Here is a 12,932-nt window from a genome sequence, read left to right on the forward strand (position 1 = left end):
CGTGAATTGAAATCTGACTATAATTTTTTAATGCTTACAATTAAATAAACATATGTTAAAAATTACTCATCTTTATTTCAGGTCGTCGATATACGAGCTGTTGTCGATGTCATTTCGACATTGGAAAAGACGACAGTCACTAAAGAAGTGTTGGAGGTAATGACTAAATAGATTATTGACAATTTTATGATGTATATATATATATATATATATAATTTATTAATGAGCGATAACTTGTGTTCTTTCATTCTATATATTATGTTCTTTTGCTTTGTAGTATTATCAATAAATGTAAAAATTAAGTGCAAATCTAAATATATATTATAATTGAATAATATATATTATAATTGAATTACAATAAAAACTAAAAAAGTTTATTTTGATCTTATTTTCTTTTATTTTAATTGATTAATGTAATTAATTATTGTATCTGTAATTATGTATGTTGTATAATTTATTTTATACAAAAGTAAGCTTTGCATTATTTATGCAACTACTGTAAGTTTGATGAGAGTTAAATGCTTAACAAAAGTACTATTTATATACAATATTTTTGCTAAATATAGTTTGTTGATATTATTTACATTAATAGGTTATAATTTCTTATAATGAAATAAGTGAAAACATTCAACCAATGAGATACATCAATTTGATGTATATCAATTTAATGTTAATGTATGTACATGTATACTTACTGCTATTAGTAACTATTATTTTATACTTTACTGTTACTTTAACCATCAAATTGATTTATATTCGACAGAAAATTTCTAATAATTGGTGGGATACCAAAAAGGGGGACCAAAAAGAAGCAGGAACAAGGAATAAAGATAATGTTTTAACGTAATCATTTTTGATAGATTACGAGACTTGGAAAACACATCAATGAACTTCGTCGAAAAACGAGTAATGAAGCCTTGGCCAAGCGTGCGAAAGATCTGGTACGCCGCTGGCGAGACATGGTTTTACCGACGGTACACTCTACGCCGAGTCAGCCTACCCTGGCTCTCAACGGCGCGAAAGAGATGGCCCTGAGGAATTTGAAGCCACAGAGTCCTGCATTGCGAGAGCTTAAGCCTCACAGTCCTTTATCTCTGAAAGATGCCACTCCTCTCAGAGTAAGTTATAAAATTCTCCGAATTTTTATAAGAAATTGATTATTAGGGAAACGATAGAAACAAAATCTTTCTTATAAAATATTTAATCTTGCTGGTCTGTTAAAATTTACTTACTTATATACAATCATATAATTTCAATCAATATAATTAAAAAGCTTTAAAAAATAAAATATAATTACATAAAATATCAAAAATATAAAAATAAATACGAATTTGTAAAGCAAGCAAATATAATTTTATCTACATATTTATGTAATGTTTGTACTGAATTATCACATCATATTCTTATTTACTTGATATATTTTAATTTCGAGAATCCACAACAAGTATTCTTTGTTAAAAAATAAAAAAATTTCACAGAAAAATTTACATTACAGACGAAATCATCAAATAGCAAAGAAAAAGTTTGTAAATAAAATATTTGCAAGAAAGTAATTTACCTAAATACGAAAAGTGTCACTTGACGGTCAAAGTTAGATGTTGAACTAATACTAATGTATGTATTCTTATTTAAATGAATTTGTTTCAGCAATATGATTGCACGCCGTTACTGTCGAATTTTCAACGCAATCCATCTGAAACATTAATAAAATACCCCTAAATTTAATCTTAAAAAACTGTAATAAACTTATTGTGAAAAATATTACTTCGACCAGAAGTCGAAATCGAATCTCTTACATTCCAAAATGTAAAATAATTTACATTTTGAATCAAATAGATTCGAACGAACCATTTATAATATATTTATATATATATATATATATTATTTTATTATTTATATATATATATATATATATCACGGGTTTATATATTGAAATGAAACACCATCGACTATATTAAACATCGAGAGTATATGATTACAGGTTCTTAGTCCGGCACTATCAGTGCATAGCGACCATTCACGATCTCCTAACGCATCGAACAACAAGCAGTCAATTACCCTGACCAGCAATCACAGGATAAGTTCCTGCTCGAGGAATGCGTCCCCAGTACTCGGTACCTCGAATCAGAATCACGTAACGGAAGCGGTGCCGCGTACACACAGTTCTAATAAACGACTACGGAAAGAGGAGAGCAGCAAGGACCAATGTCAATACTATCAATCGCCGCATGGAACTGAGTCGACGATAGAAGAAGTCAAGAAGCAACGGCTCAACGGCGAGAACATAAGTGGTAATTTAAATTCGCAAGTGCCTAGCCCTACACTGAAGGAACGAATCTCCGATTGTTTCGCGGAGACTTCTCTCGAGACTACGAACGACGAATCGGGCCCGAAGAAGCGCGGCCGTAAAAAGGGCAGTAAATCCGCGAAGCGACAATCGTTTCTGGAAGATAGCGTGAAAGAGAAGCTGGCCAGTATCTCGAGGAATCCGAAACTGAAGACCACGCAAGAGTTACTAGCCGATTTACAGGCGCGCGGAAGTAATTGTAGCCCCATCGGCAGCGCCAATGCCCTACCTAGTCAAAGCGTCGCGGAACCGCCGAGCACGGAAGATGTTCTGCGAGGTAGCAACAATGAGCAGGTGTTCAAGCATCTGCGCTGCTCAAGCCAGAAGAACTCCCAGAGTCTTCACAGAAGTGGTCTGCCTTCCTCGGAGACATCCACTGGCAAAACGCAAAAAGCGGCTCGATTGAGAGCCGCAGAGAATTGTCGCGAGTCGCCCTCACCTGAGTCGTGTCATGACAGGCTGCGTGAAGACGATAGGATATCAGAAACTATCGAGACGTCGACGTGTCGATCACCGTTGCAACGGGACCTCACAGTCGAGGAAATATTGGCTAAGTTACCGCCCTTAGATCCCAGCTCGATAGACTGGGGCGAAGACGAAGAACGGGACGACGCCGAATGTTTTCCGCCACCGCGGGATGCTACCGCCGAGGATCTCGAGAGGTTACACATGCAGTGTATCGAAGGACTTAACGGGAACTTTCAGCCAAGACTGTCGATGGCGACTGCGTGTTCCGATGGTGACGAGCGCTCGAATGCCAGAGACGGAGGGAACGGTGTGTCGTCAGGATTGTCGAACGTGGATAGTGTAAAAAGTGTGCATAACAACCAAACTGACAATGTGGAATTTCGGGAGTGGCATCAGATGCTAGCGAGGCCCAGTTACCAGGGCGAGATCCTCAACATAATGCCTTATGTTATTATCGATTAGTGATTTTATCATCTTATTCTATTATTATCCTTTGTTCCTTCCTCTTCCCCCCTCCTCTCTTCTGTCCTTGAGAAAAGAATTATGAGGAGAATCTTGAGATAATTAAAAACAGCCAAGCTGATTGAGGAATCACTTGATCGAGATTGATCTTAAAACTAACGATTTCTATTGCGATTTCTGATTGTGCTCTTCATTTCTATTTACGCTGGCGCACTACACCGCAACCATTCTTCTTGTCATCATCATTCCCATTAATATAGTCGCTATCTCACTGATCATACAAGTGCAACCCTGAGCGGCAAATAGCCATTCTTCTTACCATCATCATCGTTATCGACATCAACATCGTCGTATTATAATTATTATATTATAATATTAATATTATAACTTGTATAATATTAATATTATTCCTTTTTATTATTATTAATATTATTGTTATTAGTATTATTATGTGAATTATTAGTACTCTCTGTTCTCTACTTCTATTCTTTTCCCCCTCCATTATTCTCATAATTATTGTTATTGCCATCACCACTCCATCATCATCATCTCATCATCATCATTATCATCATCATCATCATCATCATCATCATCATCATCATCATCATCATCATCATCATCAGAATCATCATCACTATCATTATTATCGTTGTGCTAACGATAAAGAGATTAAGAGACCATTAGGAAAAAATAGAATCAATGCTAAATTATTATGGCAAAAGCAGCAACGTGATTGGTTTTTGTAATCGCACTGTATACGCGGAATGAATTGTTAATTGTGAAATATAAATTACATAGATGTGGAATAACGAATATACCGCGAGATAAGCATGCTGCGATACGAGTACTGCATTATTTTTACACAATAATAAAAATAGGCGTCAATATGGCTCCTGACTTTTCATTTTTGAGTATTCAGATACAAATTGCTTCTTTTATGCGTTAATTGGTTACTTGCGAGAAATTGGTTTATATCTTTTTTTAAATCTATCACACGCCGTGTTCAACTGAAACATAGAGTTAATCCTAAATTCTGTCGAAGGAAATGAAAAGGAAGAGACGTTAAAAAGACAGATGTGAAAATTACACTTGAGAACACGTGAGAAGATACGCAGACATAAAAAGACATAAATGCATAAACAAGATTCAAGATAAGACGTTTGCCGTTCTTCAAAGTATTTCATAAGACTGTTACACAAGGATTCTGTCGTGCGACTGTAGGAAGCAATGCGATTTCTTCAAGCTATCAATAAGTTAGGTACACCGGTGCCTTAATTAAGCAAAAAGAAAAAGAAGGAAAGGGCGGAAAAAAATATATTTGTCTAAGTGCGTCATAGAGATTTTCTACTCAAAATTTCTTTTGTTTATTGCACTTTGCGTTGCGATTTACGGCGGACGTATCGTAAAGTCACACACACACACATACACACACACACACACACACACACACACACACACATACACATACACACCACATCATGCATCATCAAACGGCGGAAAAAAAAACTGCGTTAACAATTAAGTACGGACGCGACACACGATTTTCTCGTAAGTGCAATACCGGACAGGCTGAAATTTGATAATACACAAGATGTGTCTCAAAAAAGTTGCAGAGCTGACTGAATTATAATAAAACAAAATTCTGAAACAGATACATGCCTGGCTCATTCCTCAAGACTGCAGGAACTTGGACCGAAAAATTTTGGTCCAAAAGCTAAATCAAATTTTTAGTTCCAGTTTTTCGTAACCGGAATCATTTGGATTTTAGTTCTTTTCTCAGTTTTAGTTTTCGATAATTATATATAATTATATATAATATATGTATATATTATATGTAATGATCATCATTACTAAAAGAAACCGAAAATTGGATATAGCCTTGGATCATAATCTTAACCAGGGCGAAATTTTAATATGAAATGTAATTTCGATACGAGTCCCTGCTCAGAAGTAATTCCTGTCGAATACAATATTACGATAAAGCATCTAGTCCAGTAAAGAATCGAGAGAATTGTTTTGTAAAGTTTGCGTTCAATACATTTGTTAAAACCACCTGTCTGCATTTGCACGAAATGATAAGTCCTTTAATTCTCAGCTGTTTGTTATCCTCATCATCCTTTTAAAATTTTTCGTGATCGTCCGCTTGGAGAAATACATGCATATTGTTCACAAAGGATCCTGTAGCATATAGATCAGAGCCACGGTGGAAGAAACTGTATTTATATGAATTATCCATTACCCGAAAGCTACGAGAAGCTCTGAAAGTGACAAGTCACGAATTTCTTCCAAACCCTTTGTTTTATGATAATCCATTCAGTCTCAGAGCTTTTACGACCCGTCTCTTGTACATTTCTGGTGTGAAAATAAATCAAGTTGAATATACTCTTATCCGTCAAAGGCATCGTTTATTATTCATACTGTGATCTTTCCGAACAGTCGAGAAAACTGTATCACTTCGTCTCATGTGGGACGAGAAGTAGCAAAAAGCAAAAGAAAAATTTACTTGTATATTTAATTCGTCGAGAAATTAATTTTTTTAATCGGTATACAATAAAACCACACAACTGGATGTATCGATGTTATATAAAAATAATATGAGATATGCCGTTTTTCAAAAGTCACGTTTCACGTGACCGATTTATATGATCGTCCGTGTTCAGAGAATCTCGGAATTCGAGTATACAGTTTTTGTTTTTAAAACGTTAAACTTGAAAATATTATCTATCTTGATAATTTTTCTGATCAATAAAAAGGTACGAAAATTCATAGAAACGAACGCAGAACAGACTGATTACTAAATTTCTCTTTTTGATTTTTACTTCGCCAGGATAAATTTCTCTTTTTGACTTTTACTTCACCAGGATCTCGATTTGGAATATTACAAAGAACCTTTAACAAAATGTCAAATGTCGAGACGGTGAAATTTGTGTGGCTACCTTTATTAGATTTTGAAACATTCTTGATATTTAAAAGCTAATGACTTTTATTCGAACCACGCGATTGTGTAAAATTGTTTTATTACGTAAATTATAAGCCTCATCGCAACCTCGTTTTAGTTCATCGGCGTATACCTATAAAATGTAGTTTTATTTAATTTAAGCAATTTATTGATTTTCTTCGATGACATTAATTCGTATAAACTCGTTTTAATTGAACCTTTATTTCTCTTTTTCTTAAAAAATTTAATGTTTTATTTTGAGCAAAATGGGAATTTTGTAGTCTTATATATAATTTACAGAAGTTATTTTATTATACAATATAATACAGTCTTCTCGCAAATTATCATATATATGTACCTCTATATATTCTATCTATTTCTTGTACTTTCTGTTTTTGCACTGTCCGTTTTGCTGTTTTCAGAACTATCAGAGTCCATTATTTGTTTCGCAGGTTTACTCTGTGATAGCTTCAGTAATCGTTTAGGTGCTTTTTGCGGTATTAATGCTGCAACGACGAATCTACCCTCCTCATTGATGAAGTTAAACACCGTGCATGCATTGTATACAGAAATTATTTCCGTATTGATACCAAGCTTGTGTACATATTCTCGAAGACTTTTCATATAAGCAAAATCGTACTGATCATCCAATCCAATGATCAAAACATCAGGCTTTGGCTCGAGGACAGTGAATAACGAAAGCGAAGCCTCATTTATGTGCTTGCCAGACTGAATGTTCCAGCAGATAGCGTGTCTGGGAAAGAGCACTGTTGGTCCCAACACTTTTGTACCGGTACTCAACGTGAATCCCATCTGAAAAATAAGAAATCATAATCTGGAGTTAATGTACTTTGACTCAATATAAGATATTGATGGTTCATATTGATGAATCCTTTACGTGATTTTCTGATCCTTTACTATACACGATCATTCTGGGTTATGGGCTTTCTACAATAAGCTTTATCTAAGCTTTAAGTCTTAAAGCATAGTGGTTTTTATAGTAGAAAGCTTATTAATTTTTATTATGTTTAGAAAAAAAAACAAAATTATTAAATGATTCTTTCGTACACTCTAACATCTTTCAAAAATATTTATGAATCCAATAATCGAGAATGGATTGAAATTGATTCAGATTTTCAAAAATACGTATTTGTGAACGTTGAAATAAATCCTTTTCAATCCTAATATATTTTTATTGATTCATAGGAAATGTATGAAGCACATCTTTATGATTTTTAATCTAAAAAAAATTCAGTTTCAGTCTTTAAATACATTGCGAAAACTGCTCAATTCAAAATTGTAAATAGGAAACGTAATTTTTTAATCCAATTGAATCTAAAAAAAAAAGTGAAAATAGAATGAATTATGTGATGTGCAAGCATCTTTGGTGTAGCAAACAGCATACTTGTCTGCTATATTAAAGATCCCAGTAGAAAATGTTTGTACGCCCAACAAACGAGAATGGATTAAAATGGATTGAAATTTTTTTATTTTAAAATGAATACTTTTTTTTTGGATTTAATTTTTTTGGATTCAATTGGATTCAATTAGATTCAATTGGATGCAATTGGATTGAAAACTGCATTTCCTATTCAAAATTTTGAATTGAATAGTATTCACAATGTGTTGCTTGTGCATAGAAAAAGCTAATATTATTTTTAGATTGAAAGGCATAGAGATATGCTCCATGCAATTCCTATAAATGAATAAAAATGCATTCAAGATTGAAAAGCATTCATTTTAACATTCGTGAATCAATATTTCTGAAAATCTGAATCCATTTCAATTTATTTCAATCCATTCTCGTTTGCTGGGCGCTCATATCTCCTCTCAGAAGGCAATAGCAAACCACTGAGTAATATATTTGTCCAGAAAACTTCTCTATAAAATTGCTGTTCAGAATCGGCATTTAGAAAGTATAAAAAAGAAGACCATGAATGCTACCAAAGTATGCATAGATTTGGATAGATTCAAAAGGATTAAAATTTCAATTCATTTTAATCTATTCTCTTTATTAGGAAGTTGTGTATTTAAAAGAAAGACCATTTAGCGTTCCTAGTATACGTTCCTAATATTTCAAAGAAAAGAAATATACAGGATACAAATGATCCAATTATGTATACTAAGCATTAATAAACCATTATTAGATAAATTACTGAGATTACCTGATCACAACGATTCACATAGATTCGAGAACCTATCTCCTTACTGATAAATGTTACGGTGGTTTTGCCAGATCCTTCATATGCATTTTTAACATGTGTAAGGTATAAATTCCTGCAAATATCAAATATATTTGAGATTTTAAGATTTTACGAACAAAAAAGCTTCAGTAAAATTAGAATAAAAGTGAAAAATTATTGATGTCAAATCAGTTTTAATAATCTTTAAAATTTTCACTTTAAAATTTTCTTAATAATAATCATCAAAAATTTATTTAATCAATCATGTATCAATAATTCGTACTACACTAGATTAGTACACATAAAAAGTTGATTATATAAAATATCTAAATAAAGTAGTATAATTTGATCAATTTTGAAATAATACATTTATATTCTGTCAATAATACATTCATATTTCTTAAATAACATGATAATTAAATAGTTAATTTTTTTTAAATTTATCTATATATCTATACATTTAATTTTATGTACAGCAGCTTCCTATAGTATGCACTAATTTAGCATAGTATAAGTAATCAAATTCGTAAAAAATTCTCTTAAATAACATCAAGCAATACTCAAAGAAAGTTACACAATCGTTAAAAAAAAATCTTTTATCTTTTTATAACAATCCGTCAAATACCCGGTTTCACATGTTTCGTAAGTCACGCACCTGTAACCTTGTAACATTGGCCTCAATTGACATAATCTGCCGATCATGTTCATTGTATTCCGAGGCAGGTCCACTGCGTCGCGAAGTCCAGATTAGCAGCAGCGGACAGAGATTCAGATTAGTTTGACTTTTTACAATTGCATTGGATTGCGTGACGAACCATTCAACAAAATCATTATAGGTTAGGATAGATTAGGACGTGCGCTCCGATTTCTCTGCTGTTTCCTTCTGTCTCTTTCTCTTTCTTTTTCTTTCTCGTTCCATCTCCCTTCCTCTCTCTGACGCCGTGGCGGCGCGAGAAAATTCGGTTTTATAATCAATTTCCACCGATCATGTTTCTGTTGATCTTTGGATGATTTTACCAAAACAAGTCGGGCACTTTGTTCTCGCGTGGCGACGTTTCTGTAAAAATGTCAACGTGCAAACGAGAAATGACGATCCGCAAATCCATTAAGACACGGCGATTTAAACATCGCATCATGGCGATGCGCGCTCGTTCGCGGTAGGCGCCCCTTCCCATTTTTTCGATATATTTTTAGCAATATCGCGTATAAATACTCCGTCGAGAAGAAACGTTATTTCAATGTAACATCGATGAGCAGTAATCGAATCGAAAATGAGCAAGGGCTGTTGGAAATTCGATGAAGAGGACAAAGGTGAGCGCGTGATGCTCTCTCTTTCTTTCTTTCTTCCCCCCCCGCCCCTCTTCAGCTTCCGAGAGAAAAATCCATGAAAACAATCGATATTCCATGCATTCCGCCTCACGATCTTGCGGCCTAGAAATGCCCCTCGATTTTCCACACAATTTTACGCTTCGGATATGAGATCTTTATCACAAATTACTCCCATAATGTTTTTCATATCGACTAAAGAGATAATCATACGCTCATGCTGTCGCGTGTAAACATGCGACTTTTTCCTCTGCACAATTTTGCATAATTTCTTCTTGATGTAACTAATAACTAGATATATGTGTAACATTACGTAGAGGATACCGGCGAACAATCTTTTCTCCTTAGCGAGACAAAGGATCGTTGAAAAGCATGAAAGATTAATTTGTAATTGGAATCAATGTTAATATCGTCTAAAAATAATTCGCATTCAAGGTAGACATATATAAAAATAGTACGTCGATACAAGGAGAGAAAACACATAGCACTGTAGATTGAAGTTTAACTCTGGATTAAAGGAATAAATCTTATCTGCCAAGCCTTGTATATAGATCTGGAGGAGGAGGACACGGAAGAGGATAAGCTGTATAAGAAGTACAGTTCCTGGGATCAGACACCTGACATTCTGCTGGAGGAGATATTCTCGTACCTGACCATTCGCGAACGTTACTATGCATCTCTGGTCTGCCGATCGTGGTATCGTGCTTTCAAACTGCAGAACGTATGGTCCACGTTTACCTTGGAAGATACTACCCTCACGCGAGGGAAGTTCAACTACTACAGCGGCTGGCAGTACGTCCTGGATCACATAAGAACATCCACTTGTTTGAACAAAGTTGGAAGGAACTTTCGCACTCTCGTGTTCGAGCCTATGTTGAATTTTTACAATCTTTATGAATTCATGAACATGATATCATGGTATGCCGAACGACAAGGATCAGATAACACGTCTGTGGCTGGCGTGGGTACCTACATTCGTAGATTGAAATTTACCTTTCCTTGTAACATGGCAAACAGAGACGATCCCGATCGAATTAGAGTCTTTGGCACTGGTGGAAAGCTGCTGGAAGCTCTCAAGAGACTGATGAAAAACCTGCAGAATCTTAGATGTCTGGAGTTGATAGATTTGATGCTTGACAGCACCGAAGCATTGCACTTAATGGACGATATCTGTACAAATTGCACTCAGACATTGTCGAAATTGATATTGATAAATACCACGCGTTACAATTGTCCATTATTACATGTAGGAGTATTTATTAACTTAAACGTGAGTACATCAAGTATGTAACAATTGATAGAATTAGTTGATATATAAGTTTCTGATATTTAATTAAAAATTCTTTTAGGTCTTAGTCATTAGTCCCCAAAATTTGCATGAAGATATAATAGAATTAATAGGATACACAAAACTGAGGCACCTTCATATTCTGCAAAATCGATACAGTCCAAAGGACACTACCATAAGATTGGTAATTATAATTTCTAACACATATACTAATCTTTTTGCATCAATAAATATTTATTTGGATTTTTATTTTAGCCAAAGAGATCATCTTGGATCAAGATGAAAAAGAGCAATCCTTATTTAAAAGTTCACTTTGAAATAGAGAGTCATAAAGCCTCGGATATCCTTTTGCCTATCGATTTACTGGAACATAGTGCTATACCGTGTCACAGTATAGTATTGGATAATCCAAATACACAAGTTAGTAAGAGATAATAATATGCGATTTTATATTAGAGACAGTATAGGACTTTTATTTCATATTAATAATGTCCTGCAGCTTTCGCCATCCATGGTACTCACTCACGGAGCGTTTTTCGACTCGACGATACGGGTGTACGCTTTTAAGGGAGTTACGAGATACTATCTGCACAGGAGCTTCGCTAAAAGATTGGATGAGGCGTTAGTGCAATTCTGCCGAATGTGCCCGAATCTGCATACACTGGTAGCATTTTGTATTTGAATCAAAAAGCTTGTGATAGCTTTCCTTAAAACACTGATGTTAACGCGACTTTACGATGTGCTGGCATGCGTTCGTAACTTTACACATTATGAAAGTCTTTCTTGCTATTGTGTGAGTGTAAGTTCCTCCTAACTATTCTATAAGCTTACTTATCCCAATGCTGCGCGTGCTAAATATTCAAATTGTTGAATGTTTTATAAGCTTCCTCAATCTTCTTATTTGTAATATATTCTGAAATGTAAATCTCTTCTTTCTGCGATTAGATATAGTTAATCGAATAATTATATTAAATCAGAACTCGAATAAATAATTAAGTCCTTAACTTTTGAGATTTATTTAGATACAAAAAAATTTTTTATATTCAAGATCAATGTTATAAATCATCAAATATTATAAATCATCATTATCTAGCTTTTCCTGAATGTCTCTAATATCTATATAACAATAACTAATTGTTAAAAAAGAATTATTCTATTTTTGTCTATTTTGTCTTATTGATTTACAATATAGTGACAAATACTTCTTTCAGATGATCCGAGATAAAATATCGACTGCTACGATTTTAGAGATTGTCTCTACCGCAAAATGTTTACGCTGCTTGTATGTTCGACGAAACGTAGTTCTGAAGAGATGTGACAGAGCTTGGTCGAAAATTTTGGATAGGTCACCCGAGTATTATCGATGGATTAAGGTAAATAGTCATAGCTACGAGAACACGGAGCGAGAAGTGTCCAGAATATTGGGCTATCGATGGCACATGTTGTCTGAGAAGGAATTTAAAGCGCAAATAATCAATATGCATATATAAACCGCTTATGAAGCGATATATAATATATGTATATGTTATAGCAAAAACATAAAATTGATAGTTGTATACATTTAATAGTAAATTTATATACTGAATTGACAATATCTTAACAAAATCATTAATTTTTATTTATTAAAAATGAATTATTCAGTTTTACTTATTAAAACCTTGAGAATAATTATATATAATTACTAATAAAAGTATATAATTAAGATATTTTGTTTTTGTTGTAACATGCGCGAACTCGCCTGTGTTTTTTAATTTTTAAAATCTTTTTATATAATTATATAAATTATATATAGTAATTTATTGTATTACGTCCATCGTCATAACAGTATTTATTTATATACAGGGTTGGGACGTGACGCGATACTTGTAATAATACATTTTCGATAATTTTTAAGTAACGATAATGATAACGAGTTAGTCC

The 12,932-nt window shown here is 33.8% G+C and overlaps 3 protein-coding genes across 3 annotated transcripts in view; 2 read left to right on the plus strand and 1 right to left on the minus strand.

Annotated features, from left to right (window-relative positions):
- Window positions 1-3,277, plus strand: part of LOC105621203 (mediator of RNA polymerase II transcription subunit 26) — a 4,845-nt gene extending 1,568 nt beyond the window's left edge. The window contains exons 2-4 of the mRNA XM_012202671.1: window positions 82-156; window positions 861-1,118; window positions 1,982-3,277. Of these exons, the coding sequence (XP_012058061.1) occupies window positions 82-156; window positions 861-1,118; window positions 1,982-3,277 (1,629 nt within the window). The remainder of the gene's footprint in view (window positions 1-81; window positions 157-860; window positions 1,119-1,981) is intronic.
- Window positions 3,278-6,584: 3,307 nt separating this feature from the next.
- On the minus strand, window positions 6,585-9,106 carry LOC105621204 (NADH dehydrogenase [ubiquinone] 1 alpha subcomplex assembly factor 3). Its single transcript, XM_012202673.1, has 3 exons — window positions 9,054-9,106; window positions 8,381-8,492; window positions 6,585-7,028 (listed from the first exon to the last, which is right to left on the minus strand). The coding sequence occupies exons 1-3, from the start codon at window positions 9,104-9,106 to the stop codon at window positions 6,585-6,587; spliced, it is 609 nt and encodes a 202-aa protein (XP_012058063.1).
- Window positions 9,107-9,669: 563 nt separating this feature from the next.
- Window positions 9,670-12,502, plus strand: LOC105621205. Its single transcript, XM_012202674.1, has 6 exons — window positions 9,670-9,709; window positions 10,264-10,994; window positions 11,074-11,196; window positions 11,268-11,432; window positions 11,512-11,676; window positions 12,224-12,502. Exons 1-6 carry the CDS (start codon window positions 9,670-9,672, stop codon window positions 12,500-12,502), a joined length of 1,503 nt encoding a protein of 500 aa, XP_012058064.1.
- Window positions 12,503-12,932: the final 430 nt, after the last annotated feature.

The sequence above is a fragment of the Atta cephalotes genome (genome assembly GCF_000143395.1).
Source record: "Atta cephalotes unplaced genomic scaffold scaffold00032, whole genome shotgun sequence".
Classification (NCBI taxonomy): domain Eukaryota; kingdom Metazoa; phylum Arthropoda; class Insecta; order Hymenoptera; family Formicidae; genus Atta; species Atta cephalotes.

Excerpts from the sequence above, each read along its gene's own strand:
- LOC105621204 (XM_012202673.1), bottom strand. The coding sequence starts at position 9,106 with ATGAACATGATCGGCAGATTATGTCAATTGAGGCCAATGTTACAAGGT. Across the intron at positions 8,493-9,053 it reads CCAATGTTACAAGGTTACAG|GAATTTATACCTTACACATG; the intron begins GTGCGTGACTTA and ends TGATATTTGCAG. Across the intron at positions 7,029-8,380 it reads ATGTGAATCGTTGTGATCAG|ATGGGATTCACGTTGAGTAC; the intron begins GTAATCTCAGTA and ends CTTATTTTTCAG.
- LOC105621205 (XM_012202674.1), top strand. The coding sequence starts at position 9,670 with ATGAGCAAGGGCTGTTGGAAATTCGATGAAGAGGACAAAG. Across the intron at positions 9,710-10,263 it reads ATTCGATGAAGAGGACAAAG|CCTTGTATATAGATCTGGAG; the intron begins GTGAGCGCGTGA and ends TTATCTGCCAAG. Across the intron at positions 11,197-11,267 it reads AGGACACTACCATAAGATTG|CCAAAGAGATCATCTTGGAT; the intron begins GTAATTATAATT and ends TTTTTATTTTAG.